The sequence below is a fragment of the Convolutriloba macropyga genome, chromosome 5, assembly GCF_964194025.1.
Source record: "Convolutriloba macropyga chromosome 5, txConMacr16.3, whole genome shotgun sequence".
NCBI lineage: Eukaryota > Metazoa > Xenacoelomorpha > Acoela > Convolutidae > Convolutriloba > Convolutriloba macropyga.
Genome location: NC_134472.1, coordinates 8,674,157 through 8,698,389, shown reverse-complemented (window position 1 = coordinate 8,698,389; position 24,233 = coordinate 8,674,157). Strand labels below are relative to the sequence as shown.

Below are 24,233 nucleotides of genomic sequence, written 5' to 3'. Positions count from 1 at the left end.
AAATACACACGTGGAAAACGCTCTCTCAAAAAACGAAAAACGATTAGACCTAAATTTCTCACTGCACTTTAAAAGCAGATAGAAAAAGTTGATGCCTTAAAACCAATGGCTTTTTTGCTAACTTTCTATCACAATCACTAAATCGGTACTTCAATTTGTCTTCTCATTGCCAAGAGAAAGTCAAAATGGGGGAGCAGATAGTTTAAAATATTGCCGGACGATTCAGGAACCAACAAGAATTAGAAACGTCACTTTATAAGCAGCCAACTGCCTTGTTCAGTTACCCTCTTTTTAAAAACTCATTTCGAGAAAAAATTAAGAACAAAAATTGTAAAAATACTATTTGACTCCAATAGTTTGCGACTCCGAAACAATTGTTTTAAAAGAACTTGCCATTCTGATTTTGCACAATCAGGTACCGACTACCTAACAGACAAACATAGCTGGCAGATTGCCAAAAAGTAGCCGCAATAGCTTCGTAGATCTGCAGTCTAAAAGCAGACCAAAAAAATTCGTCTTTTCATTGAAGGCTGATATGATATATTTTGATTAAAAATCTGTATAATATATTGCTACCTTTATTAGCTGCTCTCAAATACCCTTCAATTAGAGTGGCACACACCCATTTGACCTTATCTCTTTGAATTAAAGTAAACAAAAGTCAATTTCAAAGTGAGGAAGTCATTTTTGAGAGTGAGGTAAGTCAAGTGTGACCAAAAAATTAATCACGCAAATGTACAAAAAAACTCGCTCCACTAAGAGCTAAAAATGACGTCACACACGCACTTCAGTTGAAATTGCATGAACGAATGAACAAAAAGCAGATTCGAAGTGGTTGTGACGTCATATGGTCGCAACAAAAATCTTGAAGAAATAAAAAAAAACCAAGAGAATGCCGATAATCGCTGTGCGGCTATTAAACAGAAATAACAATACAACACGAGAAAAAGGAAGAAGAACCCTAAAAACATATCGAAATGTCAACTTCTCAATTCTGCACAATTTCTGACATTCAAAATATTGTTCTCAAAAATGTTCTGATGGCGTTTGCGTAAAGTCAGTAATTACTGGCAGAAAAAAGTAAAACAGAAGCAAATCATTTATTTTAAAGACACAGTCCTATCGAATAACCTACTGACGCTTAAAAACTTTTAATTTCTATTATAAGCAAAAAATGGTCGAAAACCACCCAAGCGTAGAATTACTGGCTAACTGGCTAAATTGTGTGAGAAAAGCTGTTTGTGCCAAAAAAGAGTTAAAACAACAAACTGCATTGAGAACGCCGCATGATCACAAAAAAGCTCGATCAGCTCAAATTTCACCTCATTGCTCTCACAAAAACGCAGCTCCATCAGAAACCATTCTCTCTGCTTGTAAAATTTGTTCATCAATTCGACCTAAAGAGTTAGTTTTCACTTGCGGCTTTTATTTTTACATTATGTATTAAATTCTAAAAAAATATTGATAGAAAACGCTCCAATACTTTTCTTCGAGTCGTAAATAAAGACAGCGCCCCCAATACAAATCAAAAATCGTTGAAATATAGAAATCACGACACGACCAATCATAGATTCGCTCAGCTATCGCAGCCATAAAAAACACAAAAAGTGGACATGACATTTACGATTGCAAGATAAGAAGTTAAAAAATTAACATTAATTTTCAAACCGATAGCTATCTTTTGTTTAAAAAAAACACGCAAACAATTAGACCTATCATTACCGCAGACAGCAGCAAAAATATAGCTTCATACAGCATGTGAACGTTGAGTGAGAACAAAAAACCGTTGCTGTGCGCGAGTATGTGTCTGCTGATTAGAATAAGTGCTTTCGAGTAGCTTCTAAACAGCGCTCGATCATCCAAAATATTTACAATAAATCGAATAAAAACAAACAAAGTTTAAAACACCACTAAGTATTCAACATTAATAGATATATTAAACATAATCGACAAACGTCGGGCGAATTGCTCTCAAACGACCAGCGAGCGGTTGGCTCCGTCAGTAGCTAAGCACGGTTTAGTGAGGCTAGCTTTAGCGTAATTGAAGGGGCGTAAGTGAGCGCAGCGGGGGGGCAACAGTGGGGGGGGGCAATTTCTAAGAACCGCTCTTCGTACCATAAGTATAAGTCTCCAAAACAGATTCCGTGAATCGCATACTTGAAGACTAGTGAGCTGAAAGGCTCTAAGAGCACTTAATGCCCGCTGGGCGCTACTTGTTTATCCCGTTTTTGAGGACGAAAAGTCAAATGCGTCCGACGAAAAATTGGTCAAGCAAAAAAATAGCATTAAAAAAGACCGACAGGACTAATATAATTGCTACAAATTCCTGAAAACCGATAAATTGCTATATCTCTTAAAAAGTTCCACATGATAGGCGGATTCTCCTACAATATTCTAGCACGATTGGCAGTTTCTGCTACACGATTACCGTAAATCTCGCAAGCGCCCTGCCGAAACCAGCTATCTTGCATGATGGTACAAAATTCTTGCAAAAATGTTGTAAGATTATGCAATTTGGTGTAAGATCTTCGGGGAGTCTAACAAGATAGTAAGATAGTCGGGAGAAAACTGAAAGGGAAGACTGAAAAAATCCTCCTTCAAAATAGTCTACCATCAATAGGCGTTCCAAGGGTAGCGCTTACAAATCGGTTAATGAATAAACTGGTCAAAATTAAAAGAGAAAACAAATGTAAATATATAGCATGTTTTTCAACTTTGAGGTCAAACAGTGTCAGAACAAATTCGAGTTCATTTTGAATAATTTTAACAGTTAAAACACCACTCTAGATCAAACTGTTGCTTAGGAGAAGCATTTGCTTAACAGAGGAGTATAAATGCTCAATAGAGTATTTGCTCACAATTTTCCATTTAGAAACTCGACAAAAATTAGTGGATTACAGAATATGCTCTAATTCGCCAACCGTAACAAACGTTGTTTGTAAAAACTAACTCTAGTTCACCGTTTAGAGCTATTGATTGCAGAAAGAAGCCAGTTCAGTGCTCCTCGTCTAAATACGAGGACAATAGCCATCGATTGTTTCAGCGCTCTTAATCACAATCATCACACAACTTTCCAAAAACAATTTATAATAGAAATTGTTTTTCTTACTATTAAGTGATTAATTCTAATGGGCTCAAAACTTTACTGAATTTTGATACAGGAATTAACAATTGAATACATTAAGATCACTCAAATTATAGATCATTCCCGACTACGTCTTTATCTGGCATTTTCTTTGTTCAATTATTTCTTAACCAACGGTGCATTTTACAGTACTCCATATGATTAAGCATATATGAGCTTAATGCAAATCTGCTTATCAGTCTAGCCTTAGAGTAAATTATCAGATAAATTATAACAAAATATAAAAATAAATTATAAGTATAACATCTGCCATTCGAGTACTCTTCGGATAAATTATCACATCAAAAAAGTGCGCAATACCGTAAAACACTAGTTGCAATATCTGCACACATCTTGCAGTGCACTTTTCGCCACGTGACCACAACTGAACACAGTAACAGTAGACTGAGAAGAAGAACCGTCCATTGCGTTGAGGAGGGACTGTGTTGATATTTGAACTGAAGCGAGGGAAGAAGACGCCATTGCGCTTCGCTGTTTCTTTTCTTTCGAAATATCATCATCGTGCAGTTCTCTTAAACATAATTTTTGAAGGTAATAAATTTAAATTAAACCCTTATTCAAATATATCTTCATGGAATCTCAATTAATTGCAAAGTTATAATCAGTTCAAATAATGAACATAGCCGGCAGATTGCCGGAATAGCTGCGAAAGAATAGACCTGCGTGCCATATAATAGAGATAGAAACAGATACAGATCTAAATTGAAAAAAAAATCGACGCCGCTCAAAAAACTAGGCTAAAAAACATTCAGCGATAAATTAATAAAGCTTGTTAAAATTCATTCCACAGAAGCCTCTTATTAGGGACCTTTACTGCACATATGAGTTCCTTTGACCTTAAACAAATTCAAATTAAACTTAAGTTTTAAAGTGCAAAAGTCATTTTATTGAAAGAGGTAAGTCCCGTATGATTAAAATCTAATCACGCAATTAACCTAAAAACTTTTGCTAAAGCGAGTGAGAAATGACGTCACGCGCGCAAATGCCGTTAGTGAGAGGAAGAAGTCATTCAGAAAATTTGACTTTTTCAGCTTTGCTGTGTGAACAAATCTAAAACGAAAAAAGAGCGTCAGACGACGAAACAAAAGAACATAGCAGGACAAGTCCTGACGTACAATTCAAAGAATTTTCATTGACTAAACAGAAAACCAGACCAAGAACGGACTATGAATGGATTGGGAAAACCATTTAGAAAAACAATCCGATCCAAAAAATCGAAAAAACTGAAAATCAAAGTGATATTGCCGCATGTGAACAAAAAACCACTAGCGAGAAGGCGAATTTTTGTTCAAACAACTTTTTCTCACTCTCATTTAAATTTAGAGCGAAAAAATTTCACGCCGCAAGACTACTCGCTTTTTCGCTCCACTTCCTGTTTCGGCTTGACCAAAATCACTACTCCAATTTGACTTCAAAAAACATGAAAATGTGTGAACAGATCTTAAAAAAAAAATAGCCGGAAGAATTCCGGAAACGACTCGAAGGAGAAAACTGCCCACACTTATGACTAAACAACTCGAACAACTATTCTGAACCCTGAACCTCCACAAATGCCATAAAAAAATTAAGGAAGAATAGAAACAGCATTCAAAAACCAAAAACAAACTGAAAAAAAAAACGAGAAAAAAATTTAGACTTTTTTTTTTAATTGTACAAGGAAACATAAAGCCGAATAACGTATCTTTGCAATTAGAGCAATGAAAAGCTTGCAAAACAATGTGCAAGTCTTAATAGGCTAAGAAACTGGTCTAAGATTAGAAAAAAAGAGTAAAACTGCAAAAAACTAACAAAATGGTTTAAAATTTCTCAATTTTTCTGTCAATTTTCATAAGAAAAAATGTTTTATACCAAAAAACTTTAACTAAATGGTATCTGAACGTTCTTTAAATAACACGCTTCTATTCAAATCTCACTTAAATCATTAAAACAAAAAAACAGGCAAAAAATCATTGAATTTCGTCTAAAAATCAGCAAAACTGATCAAAAACCTCCAAATTAGCATTAAACTCATATTAACTACTTGAAACCTTCAATTCCTATCGAAACAAACCTAAAACTAATACAATATCATAATCAAACATCATTAACATCAAAAGTTGCAAAAAACTGCTTTTAAAAGCCGCACGTGAACAAAACATTTCGCTCGCTTAGAGAAAAAATTTTTAACACATCAATTTCTCGCTCTCTCAAAAACAGCAGTATGAACAAAAACCACTCTCTTTTCGCTCCGCTTTTCACTTTTGTTCAGCGCCAAAATCACTCCAAATTTTTTCACGCGTTCCATTTCCCGCTTCAAAAATCACTCCAATAAAATTGATTAAAAAAAAGGACTTCTCCAATACTCCTCTTCGAGTCGTAAAAAAGACAGCGCCCCAAGACAATTCAAATTCTTTGAATTGTAAAAAAACCATGAGCAACGCAATATAGCTACGCTCAGCTTACAGCTTCGCAGCTATAAAATAAAACATTGTCATTTCGACACATCTTGAAATTGCAACCCACACAATTGGGTTTTCATTGATGCAGTATAATCCTCATGGCCATCCTGATTTTGTAGTTTGGTAGTTAACTTCAGTCTCTCCGCTCATTGGATGAGACAAGTTAATCATTCAACATAATTTAGTCAAGCAAGTATTTTATCTGCGTGGAGCTCATCAAGGGATGAAAATTATGGTCGATTGCAGCTTGCTTTAGATTGGGGGTATGCATATCATGTGTATGAATATCAAGTTACAAAAGCATATCATAGACCACTAACAAATTAGGGCTTTTTCTAGTAAACAGTTACTACAAAACTTATTCACATTGCGAGCAATTAAGATCATGCAAAACTCAAGTAAAAAGGAGAAAAGGGCGCGATACCAAAGGCTAATGATCGGACACAAGGTGATCACACATAAAATGGAATGAAAAAGACCAAAAATAATGTCGACATACTTTGCAATTGAAAAAACAAAAACGTTGTTTGTGTTTTATAGTTTTAAATTACATTTAAGTCCTCGAAAAGATATCCTAGATGTCTTTCAGGTATATCTACAGTCCTCGAATTGAAGTAATGCAACTCCATGTTGAAAGTGAAGCAAGTCATTTGGTATAAAAAAAAACTACAACAAGTATACTGATGAAAAAAACATAGCCGGCAGATTGTAGACGAAAGTCGCAAAAGACCTGGCCGACCCACCGCTAGTTAAGAAGACCATTAAAACCAGATGAGATGAAACCCGCTTTCAAATTCCATACTTTTTAGAATCAAATTCAACAACTAGTGTCTTTCAAACAAAAACTTTCTAATTATGATCTTCGGTGGCCTCCCTTCAATTGCAATAAGAGTTCAAAATCAAATATTAGTATAGTTAAGTGAGTGCAGAAGTCATTTTAGCTAGCCAGGTGAGTGATTTCTGTACAATTCAATTAAAGAACTCTGTACCAAATGACGTTACGAACCATTTAAGTTGCCGTTTGGAAGATGTTACCAAAGCGTTCGCTCGACACGTGATAAAATTCAAATGGTCCTAACAAAAAAGAGGATGAAGAAATAAATTCTGAGGACACCTAAATTGACTCCAAGGCGAACTAGATCCAGAAACAAGCCAACTGCTCATCAAACTACAAACAACTATTCACTGCATCATACTATTTCAATTGAAACAAAAAAGCTAGGAAAGAGTAAAATAATAGCAAAAATTGAGAATATTTTCCTGAAAAATCAGCACAATTTTCGCTAAAATCAATTGCTTACAACATAACGAGCAAAAGCTTTTATTTTCATGTTATGGCTGACATGCCATATACTAGGCAAAATCATAAAAAATGCTTTATACCGAGAAACGTGGGGATAACGAAAAACAAAAGTATTATTGTCCGGTGAGAGTTAATCTTCACAGACCACGTGATAAATATCTGTTCAATTAGCGAATACCAACACAACCGAAACACACAAAACAAAAATTGAAACACAGAAAGGCAAAGGCAAATCCGATGTTTCACTCATTTTTCAGTCAAAACTGGTCTATCCCAAACATTCAAGTGCCCCTTCTTAGTGAAAAAAAACCTACTGAACAATTTCAAATAAACGATAGTACCAAAACTTTTTTTGAAAAAAATACAAAAGCCAAAAATGAGCCAACAATTTCAAAAAGAGACAAAAACCAAAAAAAGACAATTAATTCATTTTCTCTACAAACCCAAAAAAAATTGTTACCCCGATTGAGATCGTAACAATGATGTTAAAAATGATTGTATAAACAAAATTCACAAAAAGCGCACTTTATCTATTGGAATCCGTAGTAAAGTGAACTCCAGATTCTCAGTTAGAGGATACATGGACTAGTATCATAAGCAAAAGACTACATCTGATAAGTCTGGCTATTTATAACAAAGTTCAAATATCAAGCATCTAAAAGCGGGCTTATTTAGGGAGTTATGCCGTTTCAACTTTTGATTTCCTTTTTCGATATCAACTTTGTTTATTTTGAACTGCTTTGCTGAGCAACTAAATGCTGTTAGAAAGAAACTTGAGCAGAAAGAGTGAAGAAGAGAACGAGCCCAGGGAAGTAAAAAAATCGCGCAAAATGTCAAAAAATCGGAAAATTGGGGGGAAAAACAAAATTTTCGTTTGAATACAAAAAAAGTACAATGATAGCAGACTGCTGAAACTGATAAAAAGCGTCCAAAAGGGCCAAATGACAGGAAACACTAATAGTCTCATACTAAACTTTAGTAGAAGCTTAAAATGTGAATAATATTCCCACAAATGCAAGTAATTGTTAAAGTTGTGAAAGAAACTACTTTCATCGAAACATTTGAAATGAAAAGTAAAACATAACCGGATAACGTCGGGCAAATTGCTCTCAAACAACCGGCGAGCGGTCGGCTTTGGGGGCTGATGGGGTGCGGGGCAACACTGGGTTGGGGGGGGGGCAACAGCGCGGTAGGGGGTGGAGACAATAGTGGGGGTGGGGGTCAAAAGGGGGGGGGGGCGGTGTGTCTCAACCTCTAAGAACCGCCCTTCACACCATAAGTCTCCAAAACAGTTTGAGCTGAAACAGAGCTGAAAGCCTCTAAGAGCACTTAATGCCCGCTGGGCGCTACCTGTTTATCCCGTTTTTGAGGACGAAAAGTCAAAAGCGTCAGACGAAAAATCGATCAAGTGAAAAATCGCATTAAAAAAGTCCGACAGTACTAATATAATTGCTACAAACTTCGTTTGAGAGCAATTAAACAATTTCAAAAGTAACGTAAGTCGAGCAAGGTTTTTTCGCATATAAGAAAAATTTCAAACCCACTATGCTCGCTCACGTAGCATAACGCATGAATAACAGCCTTCATTTTTCTTTTAAACTTTCTGTTTTGCGCACTAGATTGACCTAAACAATTCTTTTATTCTTTTGAGTATTGACTTGTACGACCTGTTTTGCCAATTTGAAAATTCTATTACAGTAACACATTACATAGCTGGCAGATTGCCAGAAATTAGCCTCGTAAGCTTCGTAATTTCTCTTCTTTATTAAATGCTCAGATGTTATATTTTGATTAATAATCTGTATAATTTATTACCGATTCTGTCAGGTTCTCTCAAAAACCGTCAATTAGAGTGACACACAGTCAGTTGACCTTATCTCCTAGAATTAAAGCAAGAAAATGTCATTTGAAACTGAGGCAAGTCACGTGCGACCAAAAACAATGATGCAAATGAACAAAAATATTCCCTCAACTATGAGTGAAAAAATGACGTCACGCAGTCAATTCAGTCAACAAATCACAAAAGAAGGGAAAAGGGAAGAGTTTAAGTTATCGTGACGTCATATGGTCGTAGCGAGTATCTCGGAGACGAAAAAAACAGCAGTACAAGTCATGAAGTACAAGACTGAATTACGAATTGATTTTGCTAATAGACCAGAACTTTTTCATCTTGCAATGACATCAAACTAAGAAGTTCAACACAGCAAATGATCTCATATGAGCAAAAAGAAACAAAAAAAAGGAACTGAAAAACCAATTGATAAATTCATTTACTCAAAATCTGGTGACACTATTTTTCCTTAGGATCAGTATAAAATACAACAGCCGTAGGCCAATAATAGACAAAGCAAACATACCCGGCAGATTGCCGGAAAATAGCCGCCGTTGATTCCAATAAGCATATATAATGAAAAAAAAAGATTTTTGTACAAAAACATTTTTAAGTCAGATTTATTTTGATGGCATTTTGTCGCTGAACATTTCTGTTTCTTAGAGAGAGGCTACAGGGGCTACTATCAATACCAAAAAGCATTCGAGATGGTAACTAAGAATTATAGGAACGACGTTCAAATAGCGGGCATCTAAAATTGGGCTTTATGGGTTTATCCCGTTTCTACTTCTGACTTCATTTTTTTATACTGACTCTGTTCATTTTGAATTGCTTTGCTGAGCAACTGATGTTCAAAATCAGTTCTAGCAAAATGAGAGAAGAGAGAAACTAGCCTAGAGAAGTCAAAAAGATATCACTCAAAATGTTGAAAAAGCGGCAAAATGAGGTAAAGCGAAACATTTTTTTGTTCGATGACGTAAAAAAAAATTAGGAGCGCTATAATAGCCGGCTGAGAAGAAGAGGGCGGCTATTAAAAAGGCCAAAAACAGTAATTAAACTGGAGTCAAGACTCAAAACTTTTCAAAATCAAAAAGTCAAAGAATGAACGCAGCGCATGACTCAAAAAACGCCTGTCTCACTCAGAAAAAATCTTTCACACGTTATTTTTACCCATTTTTTGCTGTAAGGTTTAAATGCCAGCTGAACACCTATACTTCCGGTTTCAAAAACCTCAAGAAAACCAATACTCTTCTTCTAGTCGTAAAAACTAAGAGAATTTCAGTAACAGTCCCAGCTATCAGCTGCTACCATCAGCATACGATTAAGGCAATTCATGGAACTCAGTTATAAAGGGCATAACTCACAATGCAAAATTATCTAGAATTCATGGAGTATAGACAGGAGGTCACAACACATATCTTACCGCAGCACAAAAAAAGTCTTACCTCACAAACTTGGTTAACTCGGTAGTTTTCTTCTTGGACCAATTCTTAATAGACGATCCATGGTAGAGTCCCTTCAAGACATCGTGTCTCTGAGTGAAGGTTGATTCAATTGTGTTTAAAAGGAAAGAAGGCGAGAGAAGTGAGCAAATGTAGTCAGCTGTAGATGAAGGATTTGAGGGATCTGATTGGCCAGCGTCATCGTCCAATAGCATTTCAAAGAGCACTGCATGGAAGGCACCAGCAAACTCCAGTTTTTCCACGTCTGAAAAGAATTTATGGTAACCAAGGACAATCCGATATTGCAGAATTGTTGAGGAACGGACTTAAAGTTACTCAGCTTTTGAAAATCACGTCTCTGGAAAAGCATCAGTTGTTTCATACAAGACAATCTTCTTAACAAAAAACTGCACTCAGTTCCAGAACAGTTATTTTGGACACTTACACGTGAGCGCATATCCAACTTTAGACCTTTAAAACTTGTTTTCGAAACTTTGCTTGGAAACTTTGACTTAAGCAAGAATTTTCAAATATGGAAAAATTGATTATATCGAATAGACTTACACGAATTGAGGAGTGTTTCCATACTCTCTGTGGGGACATTCCACTTGTGAATGAATGCAAGTGCAGCTGTTAAGAGTCCTCTCCAGGCATTGAATCTATCCTCTCTCATCAGTTCAGTCACATTCTCCAAGGCTGTCTGCAGACCACAGAAGAAACCTTCAGCCAATTTTGAAGAACAGGCGGTTGTTTGTTGAGAATCCTCAGAGGAGTCTACTTCTGATTCTGAAAATATTTTAGGATTTTATGACTCGGCAAGTTATAGCATCCAAGTCTATTCGAACTGATGTAAACTCGAATGGCTCCAATTCTGCCTGAATCTACGAACATGAATATTGATCCAAAACCACATAGTGAGTCTCCAAAATTCGGGAAAATATTCAAATATACAATCTATAGTAAAAAAGATTGTTGAAAAATTGCTTATCTTGAATTCATGTGTCTTAGTTCTGTTCTTGAATTATACGCGCGTTCTGATTGGAATCGTTTTAATCAAGTTTGGGTTTTCCATAACTTGTGTGTGTGGTCCTAAAAACCACAGCGGCCGAAAGAAAATAGATCCTAAATTGGATTTCATTAAATTAAATTGGTTTTCAGAAGCTAAGGACATGTTATCCACTCAGCACAAACACATCACTCAGTTCCAACAGGTCATCTTCAAAGAATCCTACTCTTGTGATTCCTTCAAGCAGTTTGAAGGTACTTGGCCAGAAATTCTTCTCCAAAATTAATAAAAATCCACCATTTGGCAAAAACGGAATTAAAAACAAACAAAAAACTTAAAGAAATAAAGACCAGTAAAATTTTGAAAGTAGTTCAGCATTTCCTTGAATGTAAAATTGGACACACATAGAGATAAAACTTGCCAGTTTGCTTCTGTTCCTTGCTTTTATAATTTTTGCAAGTTGAATTTGTACTAAGCATGATGATGATTAATTTCCTTACCCTTACGCCAATAGATCTAGAACTACAGTCAGTTGCGTTATCAGATGGTTTGATGGATCTACATGTACTTCTCGATTTGATATCTTATCAAGTTCAGCACAAGTGATTATTGATTTAATCTCCTCCAATGGGCTCTCAAAGAATGACTAATAACTAAGATTTTTTCAAATGCAGTTCCTTTACAGTTAGAATCTGATTGCGTTCTCTCACAGCACGAATGGCATCGCGTTTTTTCAAATCGCATATAGTTCTAACCAAATGATTCGGCCTAGATTCCAGGGGCTCTAGGGCTGTCATGCACGCCGTGCCATACAAAAGCACAGCATATTGAACAATCGGTTGTACATACACCTTATAGTAAAACAATAACGGTGAAAAAATCAGCAATTTCTTCAAGCGAAAAAACGAACTTATAAATTGGTTCAAGTTTTGGTATTGAACATGCTCGGCAAATTTCAAATGGTTGACAAAAAAACTCCGAGGTACTTTACAAAAAGCTTTTCGTTCAATAGTCTCACCATATATTCTGATGGGTGGATTAGTAGCTTGATGACTCCTGTTACCTCTACTAAAAATAACTTCAACAGTTTTTTTTACAATTTATTGCTATGGATTTATTCATCAACCAACCGACAACGCCCTCTACGCGTTTCTCATAATCTATTCTTTTCATTTCGTGAAAAGTAGAGGCCCCAGAAATGACCCCTGTGCCACTCCAACTTCAATAGTTTTCCATGATAATAGTTCATTGCCTATTCTAAGTCTCTGACTTCTGTTTGATAGAAAGGAAGACATCTGCTCAGATCAAGAAGTACATTAAGCAGGTGTCAATGGTTCACAGTATCAAAAGCTTTTCGTAAACCCAAAAACGAGGTTGCTCGTTTTGCTGGATTTTTCAAATCCCATGACTGACTTAAATTTAGGACGTTAGCATGACTAGAGCACTGATCGTGGAAAATTTTCTCAAGCCGTATTGTTTTTGAGAAAAAAAATATTTTCGTCGAGAAAGCTGCTTATTTGACAACAAAAATTTTTCAAACAATTTGCTGACTGTATGGAGGATAGAAATAGGCCAAAAATTGTTTGGATCAACAAAAATTCCCGATTTATTGTGGGAAATAATTAGAACTTTTTTTCAAACAATCTGGGAACACGCGCTTCTGGATGCAGCCATTAAATAGCACTGTTAGTACAGGAACAAGCGAAAATTCTAGCTTTTTGAGAATAACATTATTAACAGTAATGATCTTCTGAAAACTTATTCGGCAATTTCTGAATTATATTTTACAAAACTGTCTCGTTTACAAAGCTTAATACCATTGAGTGTTTTGTTCTATTTGATCTCATTATTTGATTATGTCTTGTGGAAGTAGGTGTTAATTTAGATCCAACTGCAGAAAAAGAACTATTGAACAACTCGACAGAGCTCCTTCAACTTCACGAATTGCCTTAAAGAAGCTTTTAGTATTTTGTTTTGCGTTGGAAATAATTTTTTGATGACAAAAATGCGTTTCTTTTTTGCAACTAGTTTTTGCAACTTGTTTCGTATCTGATTGTACTTTGATTTACTTGATTCAGATTTGTCACGTAAAAAAGTTTGGTAGAGGTTATTTTTCAGTGTAGCTACGTTTTTAACTTCGTTATCCACCCAACTTCGTTTGCACTTGGTTTGTTTGGTTACTTTAGTTGGAATAAACTGATTTATGGTAAACTCCACGACTCCATGCAACTTTATAGAATCACCAGTTAAATCATCGTCACAGTAGCGTTCTTCAAGAAATTTGCCTATAACGCGATTTAAGTTAAAAATCATCGTTTGACAAAATTGACGAATCATTAAGTGTTTTCCAGAGCTTCACAGAGAAAGGTTGTTCTGTAACAGATTGTAGTTTGCAATTAATTTTAACGTGGAATAAAACCGTGTAATGGTCAGTGATAGTATTCTTGATGATAGAGGTCTCAATGTCATGACTACAATAAGGTACATCAGTGCTGCTTTTACTGGTGGATGTTTCCCCTTGTGCTGCCAATTGCTTGACAATTACGTAAGTCAAACGCGTAGAGAACATTTTTTCAAGCTTAATTTGCTGCATGGTTTGTTATGATCAATATTAACATAACTTGGAATTCCATTCATAGGTGAATAAAACCGCTGTAGCAAAACAACTGACAGCACGTCCCTTACCCAAATCCTTCAAGTCATAGATGAAAGCCCGGACATAATATCCGTGTAGTGCACACAAGTTCCGACAGAATGCCCAGAAATGATATTTCACACCCATTCGGAGAACATCATTGAACCTGTAGTAGTTCTTAAGCAGATCAATACTCCTGTATATTACATTGGGTCCGAACCTCCATCCGTCAACTTCCACCACCTCCGAGAGCTGAGGAAGACCGGACAATCGGGCCAAAGGGTTGGAGTTGCCGAAATTGGTCTAAATCAAAAGAGAAAATGGGATCTCAGTGGGCGCATATTATTTGTATCCCACAGACATATGTAACATATTTCTACATAATGATTTGCTGTGTAATGACACGTGCTCTGTAACTGGGGTTGCATTTCGTACTTGGGGGGGGGGGCACATTTTCAAAAAGCGTCAAGTTAGTACTAATTTCTCTTCATCGAATTGAAAAACTAGTTAGTATTAGTTTCTCTTATTCCAATTGAAAAACCATCATGAGCTGAGTAAATTTGAAAATCAACAGCTGTCTATTGTCCAATATAATCTAGTTAATTAATAACACTAGTATTGACCCAAACAAACAGGTTTTTCCATTCCAATATTAAGAGCGCCTTTTCTTTATCAGTTTAAGTTTTCGGTTTCGAAGAAATCAAACACCACATACAATACGTTTTCATCTCCTGTTCTCGTCGTTAATCTCTCAGAGTCAACACTACTAATTGATAATTCCATTCATAATTGATTGCATCTAGAAGGCAAAGAGTTTTGTGGTCTTGGCTCCAACCTCATTTTTCACAAACCTTTTCAATTTTAAATCTTCTTGAATGAGCGTGTAATTCCGCCCCACTTATCATTTACTGAAGGGATCCACGAGCAATCTAGTTAAATGGGACCTCTTTTGGTTTTAAAACACCAAAAGACCCTACACCAAAGATCAAAGAGGATAAATTGAATTATTGTTGAATTTGATTATTTATTCATTCGTTGAGCATACTTGTTAAAATTAAATCAACAACTGCTGAAACTTCAACATAATGCATGCTCACCGAGCTAAAAGACTCGATGGACCAGTCGGCACGCGAGATAGAATTAGCCAGAAATTTGTGATCTGGTGAAGGTTCAGGTGACACAGCTTGCATTGGCGATGGCATCAAATCATCGTCTTCCTTCGGCCGTCGAAAGTCATCGTGTGGGATCTCGGCAATAGCCGTTGGATCCGAGATGCAGAAGAAACCATTGTGCAGCTCCTCAACTGAATCTTGCATAGGTTCCACGACGCCAGAGTGCACCTTAAACGGTAGCTGAGCAATTATCCACAGGGGTAAACTACATTTTAAGCCAATGCTAATATTTGCCCAATGTGCCAAAATATACCCGATACAGAAATACCCATCTAACTTCCTTTGATAACGGAGTTCCAATATTGCAAATTAGCAGTTGGTATTAAAAGCACGTCTTAGAATACTTAACCGTTCAATTTCCTCTCAAAATCGGTTGTCATAGTTCCGTTTTAAGTTTCACAGGCCGCTGAGGAATGACTATGGCGAATATAAAATGTAATTATTTTATAAGCTCAGGTTCCTCACTCAGGTACAAACATAGCCGGCAGATTGCCGGAAAATAGCCACCGTTGACGCTCCTGATGAACATCGGGTTTGAAACAGAAAAAGAAAAAAGACGAGATAAATTGGCCGAATTTTTTCTGTTTGTTTTTCAGCGTCAAAAAGTGCTCTAATTTGGATTTCAGTTTGAGTTGGACTCTGAAACTACACTTCATTCAGCTTCTAAACTGAAAGCTAATAACCTTAATATTAATTTCAGCTAACAAACACTAATGAACTTTGATAACCTATTTCTCAAAGACTTAATGACCGGGCTTCATCGGTTTATCCCGTCTTTTGATTTTGATCATTTGACTTTGACAGTATTCACCACCACATTGCGTAGTTGAATGCGTGGAAGAATTTAAAATCCATTCAGTTGAAACAGCGAATGAAACGTGAAAATTGTGACTTACGTAAAACGAAAGACGTGATCAAAAGAAAAAGCGATCAGAAGAAAAAGCAAAAGAAAAAAACAAAGCAGGCAAGTCCTGACGTACAATTCAAAAAAATTTCATTGACTGAACAAAAGACAAGACTTAGAACGTACTAAGAGTGAATTGGGAAAACCATTTCCAAAAAAAATCAGGTCAAAATAGTCAAAAAAATGAAAACCGAAAATCAAAGATAAAATGCCGCATGTGAACAGAAACCACTAGCGAGAAAGGGAAAGTTGGTTCAAACAAAAAAATTAGAATGAAATATGAGTGGACAAGGAAAATCATTGAGAAAACACCATCCAAAAAACAAAAAAAAAACAGTACAAAACAAAGTGAAATTGCCGCAGGTGAACAAAAAACCATTAGCGAGAAATGAAAATTCGGTTCAAACAAAAAACTAGGTCTAGAATGAACTATGAATGGATTGGGAAAACCATTTAAAAAAAATTTGATGCCAAAAAATAAAAAAAACAGTAGAAATCAAAATGAAACTGACGCATGTTAACAAAAAAATTACAACCGAGAAAGCGCATTTGTGTTTAAACAACGTCGTCTCACACTACTTTAAAAATAGAGCAAAAAAATTTCACGCCGCAAAACCACGCGCTGACGTACAATTCAAATTTTTATTCCTTAAACAAAAACTACACCTAGAACGAACTATGAGTGAATTGGGAAAACCATTTCCAAAAAAAATCAGTTCAAAAAATATAAAAAATTGAAAATGAATGCCAAAATGCCGCATGTGAACAAAAAACCATTAGCAAGAAAATTTAGTTAAAAAACATGACCTATAATGAACTATAAAAGGATTGAGAAAATCATTTAGAAAAAAACCGATTCCAAAAAATTCAAACATAACCGACTGACGTCGGGCGAATTGATCTCAAACGACCTGCGAACGGTTGGCTTCGCCAGTAGCTGGCCATGGTTTAGTGAGGCTAGCTTCAGCTTGATTCGACACTGCGACTTTAAGTTTTCTAGCCTTGTTAATAAATAGATCAAATAAACCTGATATTTTAAAAATTTGCAAATATTTAAAACAGAAGCTTCCAGATTTCGCAGTGAAAATCTTCAAAACAGTTTTTTGTCTCTTGAGTTATGTCAAGAAACCCATCTGCAAGACTTGAAAATCTTCGCTGGCCAGTAATGATCGTTAAACTCCGAAAAGGACAAAAATATTCCGAAATTTTGAAAATAATTGCACACTTTTACAAAATCTTTCTAAAACTCAAGATATTAAAATATTCGAAACCACTTCATTGTCTCAAGATACTCCAGTATCCCTACTTCAAGCTTTAAATAGTGTCACTGGCCCATGAAGTTCCATAAACTTTGATAATAATTTCCATAAACATGATAATAATGATCGAAATATTTTTAAAAAAATTAAATTTCATCAAAAACATGCTAGAGCTGGAGTCATTAAAATATTGATGTCCTTTCCACTAACACTAGAAATTATGCAAATATGTGAAAAAGAAACAGCTGATATTAAAATCTCGAAAAACATTCCATTACATCAAGAAGCTTGCAGTAACCTATAATCAAGCCCTAGAGGAAGTTGTGTGGCTCTTGACGTTGGAGAAACCTAAAAAATGAAAAACTTTCAAAACTTTAAAAAAAGCAAGTTGCATAAAAAAACAACTGAAATTTGCGATAATAAAAGTTGAAAACTAATCCATGGCCAAAAACCATTTTCCAGTGACTTATTATCAAACAGTAAGAGTGATTTATTGTTAGTATGAAAACCCTGAAAAATGACAAATGTCAAAAAATTGAAAACATTGCAAGTTTTGCGAAAATAATGCTAAAATTTGTGGTGTTGAAATCTTGAAAACATTCCATTTCATTTACAAACAATACAGTACCTTATTGTCAAACCCTAGAGGAGGTTAGAGGAGGTTCCGCGGCTCTGGAGGCTGGATAAACCTAAAAACTGACAAAAATTTTCAAAAAACTTGAAAAATGCAAGTTTTATCCAAAAATTGCTTAAATTTGTCATTAAAAATTGAAAGCTATTACATGGCATAAAATTCTTTTACTAACTTACTATCAAACTCAAAGGGACGTTTCCTGGTCCCTGCGTCTGAAAGTTGTGAATAATGAAAAAAAATGTAAAAAAATTGCACATTTTGTCCAAAAAAAAATACCAAAATTCGTGATGTTAAAATGTTGAAACCATTCAACTACCACTAGAAGCTATGCAGTAACCTATTATAGAATCCTAAAAGAGTTTCCTTGATTTCTAGGGCTGAAAAAAATCAAAAATGTCAAAATTTTCAAAAGGCTTGAAAAAATTGCAAAATAGTAAAAATTTGCGTGTTATTAGCGAGCGGTTGTTCGTCAGTAGATAGGAACGGGGGAGGGTGGGGGCGCACCAAGGGAGCAACAGTGGGAAAGGGGTAAAAGCGCGCGGCGGGACAATAGTGGGGGTCAACAGTGAAGGGGTTTTCAACCTCTAAGAACCGCCCTTCACACGATAAGTATAAGCTCATACTCTAAGAGCACAATTATAAGTTCATCCTCTAAGAGCACTTAATACCCGCTGGGCGCTACCTGTTTATCCCGTTTAAGGGGACGCTAAGTCAAAAGCGTCAGACTAAAAAATCGGTCGAGCGAAAAATCGCATAAAGCATAGCTGGCAGGTTGCCAGAAAATAGCCGCAATAGCTTCTTAGATCTGCAGTCTAAAAAAAACAGTAAAAAAGACAGACCAAAAAATTAGCCTTTCCATTGAAGGCTGATATGTAATATTTTGATTTAAAATCTGTATATGTTTTGGCTGCCTCTATTAGCTGCTCTCAAATACTCTTCAATTAGAGTGACACAAACACACCCATTTGACATTATCTCTTTGAATTAAAGTAAACAAAAGTCAATTTCAAAGTTAGGAAGTCATTTTTGTGAGTGAAGTAAGCCATGTGTGACCAAAAATTTGATCACGCGAATGAACAAAAAATCTCGCTCTACTACGAGCTAAAATAACGTCACGCACGCACTTCAGTTGAGATTGCATGAACGAATGAACAAAAAGCAGACTTGAAGTGGTTGTGACATATGGTCGTAAAACAAATCTTGACAAGGAAAAAAAACCAAGCGAAGGCCAATGAAACTATCGCTTCAATTACTGCAACTTGTGATATAAAAAAGTTGAAAAGTAACCCATGACCAACAAAAAATTTCCAGTAACTTATTACCCAACCCTAACGGAGCTTTTCTGACCCTTGAGGCTCAAAAAACCTGAAAAATTAGAAATGTCAAAAAAATAAAAATGGCAAAAACCGTCAAAAAAGCCACAATTCGTGATTTTAAAATCTTGCAGGACATTCCATCACACCCAAAAAATTATGCATGAACCTATTTTCAAACCCTAGAGGAAGTTCCTTGGCTCTTGAGGCTGAAAAACTTGAAAAACGTCAGCAAAAGTTGAAAAATTATTCCATGACCAAGAAAAAATTGTCGCTAACTTATTAGCAAACCCCTTAGGATGTTCTCTAGCCCCTGGGTTTGGAAAAACCTGATAAGGAAAAATAAATAATCAAGCCTATAATCAAGCCCTAGAGGAAGTTGTGTGGCTCTTGACGTTGGAGAAACCTAAAAAATGAAAAACTTTCAAAACTTTAAAAAAAGCAAGTTGCATAAAAAAACAACTGAAATTTGCGATAATAAAAGTTGAAAACTAATCCATGGCCAAAAACCATTTTCCAGTGACTTATTATCAAACAGTAAGAGTGATTTATTGTTAGTATGAAAACCCTGAAAAATGACACTAAATGTCAAAACATTGAAAACATTGCAAGTTTTGCGAAAATAATGCTAAAATTTGTGGTGTTGAAATCTTGAAAACATTTCATTTCATTTACAAACAATACAGTACCTTATTGTCAAACCCTAGAGGAGGTTAGAGGAGGTTCCGCGGCTCTGGAGGCTGGATAAACCTAAAAACTGACAAAAATTTTCAAAAAACTTGAAAAATGCAAGTTTTATCCAAAAATTGCTTAAATTTGTCATTAAAAATTGAAAGCTATTACATGGCATAAAATTCTTTTACTAACTTACTATCAAACTCAAAGGGACGTTTCCTGGTCCCTGCGTCTGAAAGTTGTGAATAATGAAAAAAAATGTAAAAAAATTGCGCATTTTGTCCAAAAAAAAAACCAAAATTCGTGATGTTAAAATGTTGAAACCATTCAACTACCACTAGAAGCTATGCAGTAACCTATTATAGAATCCTAAAAGAGTTTCCTTGATTTCTAGGGCTGAAAAAAATCAAAAATGTCAAAATTTTCAAAAGGCTTGAAAAAATTGCAAAATAGTAAAAATTTGCGTGTTATTAGCGAGCGGTTGTTCGTCAGTAGATAGGAACGGGGGAGGGTGGGGGCGCACCAAGGGAGCAACAGTGGGAAAGGGGTAAAAGCGCGCGGCGGGACAATAGTGGGGGTCAACAGTAAAGGGGTTTTCAACCTCTAAGAACCGCCCTTCACACGATAAGTATAAGCTCATACTCTATAAGTGCACAATTATAAGTTCATCCTCTAAGAGCACTTAATACCCGCTGGGCGCTACCTGTTTATCCCGTTTAAGGGGACGCTAAGTCAAAAGCGTCAGACTAAAAATCGGTCAAGCGAAAAATCGCATAAAGCATAGCTGGCAGGTTGCCAGAAAATAGCCGCAATAGCTTCTTAGATCTGCAGTCTAAAAAAAACAGTAAAAAAGACAGACCAAAAAATTAGCCTTTCCATTGAAGGCTGATATGTAATATTTCGATTTAAAATCTGTATAAGTTTTGGCTGCCTCTATTAGCTGCTCTCAAATACTCTTCAATTAGAGTGACGCAAACACACCCATTTGACATTATCTCTTTGAATTAAAGTAAACAAAAGTCAATTTCAAAGTTAGGAAGTCATTTTTGTGAGTGAAGTAAGCCATGTGTGACCAAAAATTTGATCACGCGAATGAACAAAAAATCTCGCTCTACTACGAGCTAAAATAACGTCACGCACGCACTTCAGTTGAGATTGCATGAACGAATGAACAAAAAGCAGACTTGAAGTGGTTATGACATATGGTCGTAAAACAAATCTTGACAAGGAAAAAAAAAACCAAGCGAAGGCCAATGAAACTATCGCTTCAATTACTGCAACTTGTGATATTAAAAAGTTGAAAAGTAACCCATGACCAACAAAAAATTTCCAGTAACTTATTACCCAACCCTAACGGAGCTTTTCTGACCCTTGAGGCTCAAAAAACCTGAAAAATTAGAAATGTCAAAAAAAAATAAAAATGGCAAAAACCGTCAAAAAAGCCACAATTCGTGATTTTAAAATCTTGCAGGACATTCCATCACACCCAAAAAATTATGCATGAACCTATTTTCAAACCCTAGAGGAAGTTCCTTGGCTCTTGAGGCTGAAAAACTTGAAAAACGTCAGCAAAAGTTGAAAAATTATTCCATGACCAAGAAAAAATTGTCGCTAACTTATTAGCAAACCCCTTAGGATGTTCTCTAGCCCCTGGGTTTGGAAAAACCTGATAAGGAAAAATAAATAATCAAGCCTATAATCAAGCCCTAGAGGAAGTTGTGTGGCTCTTGACGTTGGAGAAACCTAAAAAATGAAAAACTTTCAAAACTTTAAAAAAAGCAAGTTGCATAAAAAAACAACTGAAATTTGCGATAATAAAAGTTGAAAACTAATCCATGGCCAAAAACCATTTTCCAGTGACTTATTATCAAACAGTAAGAGTGATTTATTGTTAGTATGAAAACCCTGAAAAATGACACTAAATGTCAAAAAATTGAAAACATTGCAAGTTTTGCGAAAATAATGCTAAAATTTGTGGTGTTGAAATCTTGAAAACATTCCATTTCATTTACAAACAATACAGTACCTTATTGTCAAACCCTAGAGGAAGTTAGAGGAGGTTCCGCGGCTCTGGAGGCTGGATAAACCTAAAAACTGACAAAAATTTTCAAAAAACTTGAAAAATGCAAGTTTTATCCAAAAATTGCTTAAATTTGTCATTAAAAATTGAAAGCTATTACATGGCATAAAATTCTTTTACTAACTTACTATCAAACTCAAAGGGACGTTTCCTGGTCCCTGCGTCTGAAAGTTGTGAAAAATGAAAAAAAATGTAAAAAAATTGCGCATTTTGTCCAAAAAAAAAACCAAAATTCGTGATGTTAAAATGTTGAAACCATTCAACTACCACTAGAAGCTATTCAGTAACCTATTATAGAATCCTAAAAGAGTTTCCTTGATTTCTAGGGCTGAAAAAAATCAAAAATGTCAAAATTTTCAAAAGGCTTGAAAAAATTGCAAAATAGTAAAAATTTGCGCGTTATTAGCGAGCGGTTGTTCGTCAGTAGATAGGAACGGGGGAGGGTGGGGGCGCACCAAGGGAGCAACAGTGGGAAAGGGGTAAAAGCGCGCGGCGGGACAATAGTGGGGGTCAACAGTAAAGGGGTTTTCAACCTCTAAGAACCGCCCTTCACACGATAAGTATAAGCTCATACTCTAAGAGCACAATTATAAGTTCATCCTCTAAGAGCACTTAATACCCGCTGGGCGCTACCTGTTTATCCCGTTTAAGGGGACGCTAAGTCAAAAGCGTCAGACTAAAAATCGGTCAAGCGAAAAATCGCATAAAGCATAGCTGGCAGGTTGCCAGAAAATAGCCGCAATAGCTTCTTAGATCTGCAGTCTAAAAAAAAAACAGTAAAAAAGACAGACCAAAAAATTAGCCTTTCCATTGAAGGCTAATATGTAATATTTTGATTTAAAATCTGTATAAGTTTTGGCTGCCTCTATTAGCTGCTCTCAAATACTCTTCAATTAGAGTGACACAAACACACCCATTTGACATTATCTCTTTGAATTAAAGTAAACAAAAGTCAATTTCAAAGTTAGGAAGTCATTTTTGTGAGTGAAGTAAGCCATGTGTGACCAAAAATTTGATCACGCGAATGAACAAAAAATCTCGCTCTACTACGAGCTAAAATAACGTCACGCACGCACTTCAGTTGAGATTGCATGAACGAATGAACAAAAAGCAGACTTGAAGTGGTTGTGACATATGGTCGTAAAACAAATCTTGACAAGGAAAAAAAAAACCAAGCGAAGGCCAATGAAACTATCGCTTCAATTAATGCAACTTGTGATATTAAAAAGTTGAAAAGTAACCCATGACCAACAAAAAATTTCCAGTAACTTATTACCCAACCCTAACGGAGCTTTTCTGACCCTTGAGGCTCAAAAAACCTGAAAAATTAGAAATGTCAAAAAAAATAAAAATGGCAAAAACCGTCAAAAAAGCCACAATTCGTGATTTTAAAATCTTGCAGGACATTCCATCACACCCAAAAAATTATGCATGAACCTATTTTCAAACCCTAGAGGAAGTTCCTTGGCTCTTGAGGCTGAAAAACTTGAAAAACGTCAGCAAAAGTTGAAAAATTATTCCATGACCAAGAAAAAATTGTCGCTAACTTATTAGCAAACCCCTTAGGATGTTCTCTAGCCCCTGGGTTTGGAAAAACCTGATAAGGAAAAATAAATGTCAAAAAATTTGAAAAAAATTGCACGTTTTGTCAAAAAAAGCTAAGATTCGTGATGTTAAAATGTTGAAACCATTTAACTACCACTAGAAGCTATGCAGTAACCCATTATAGAATCCTAGAGGAGGTTCCTTGACATCTAGGGCTGATAAACTCAAAAAAATGATAAAAATATTCAAAAAGCTTGAAAAACGTTGTGAAAATTAGTAAATTGTTTTTTTGCCGATCGGTTGTTCGTCAGTAGCCACGGTGGGAGGGGGGGGGGGGGGGGGGGACGGCTGAAGAGGAGGGAGGGGGTGGGCAACAGAGCGGTGGGTGGGGGGGGGGGGGGTGGGGCAAAAGTGGTGGGGTCTTCAACCTCCGTTCACACCATAAATATAAGTCTCCGAAACAGTTTGAGCTGAAACATAGCTGAAAATCTCTGAGCACTTAAAGCCCGCCCGGCGCTACCTGTTTATCGTGTTTTTAAGGACGAAAAAACAAAAGCGTCAGAAGAAAATCGGTCAAGCAAAAAATCGCCTAAAAAGACCGACAGGATTAATACAATAGCTACAAACTTTGTTTGAGAGCAATTGAAAGGCACAGTTGGTGAAAAAATTCAAATTTTAAGACCGTAAAAGGACAACGAAATTTTTAATCGCCTTTTCTTATTAACAGAGCATAAAATACCGTTAACGTTATTTTAATGAGCTCAGAATTTCTTATTCCACACTACTTATAAACTCAATAGCGCAGAGGAATCAAAAATCTTCTCAGCCGAATTTCAGATGCAATTGATTTT

General features: G+C 35.9%; 2 protein-coding genes across 3 annotated transcripts in view; both read right to left on the bottom strand.

Moving 5' to 3' along the window:
• The window catches only part of LOC142339107 (uncharacterized), a 382,233-nt gene that overhangs the window by 49,293 nt on the left and 308,707 nt on the right, over positions 1–24,233 (bottom strand). The window lies entirely within an intron of this gene.
• LOC142339761 (uncharacterized) lies at positions 3,354–15,121 on the bottom strand. The gene is made up of 5 exons (XM_075390017.1): positions 14,898–15,121; positions 13,851–14,103; positions 10,724–10,945; positions 10,163–10,424; positions 3,354–3,656 (listed from the first exon to the last, which is right to left on the bottom strand). The coding sequence occupies exons 1-5, from the start codon at positions 15,114–15,116 to the stop codon at positions 3,455–3,457; spliced, it is 1,158 nt and encodes a 385-aa protein (XP_075246132.1). The 5' UTR covers positions 15,117–15,121; the 3' UTR covers positions 3,354–3,454.

Coding starts and splice junctions, on each gene's coding strand:
- LOC142339761 (XM_075390017.1), bottom strand. CDS start 15,116: ATGCAAGATTCAGTTGAGGAGCTGCACAATGGTTTCTTCTGCATCTCG. Junction 14,104..14,897: donor CCATCGAGTCTTTTAGCTCG/GTGAGCATGCAT, acceptor CTTTTGATTTAG/ACCAATTTCGGCAACTCCAA. Junction 3,657..10,162: donor GAGTTAACCAAGTTTGTGAG/GTAAGACTTTTT, acceptor ATTATGTTTAAG/AGAACTGCACGATGATGATA.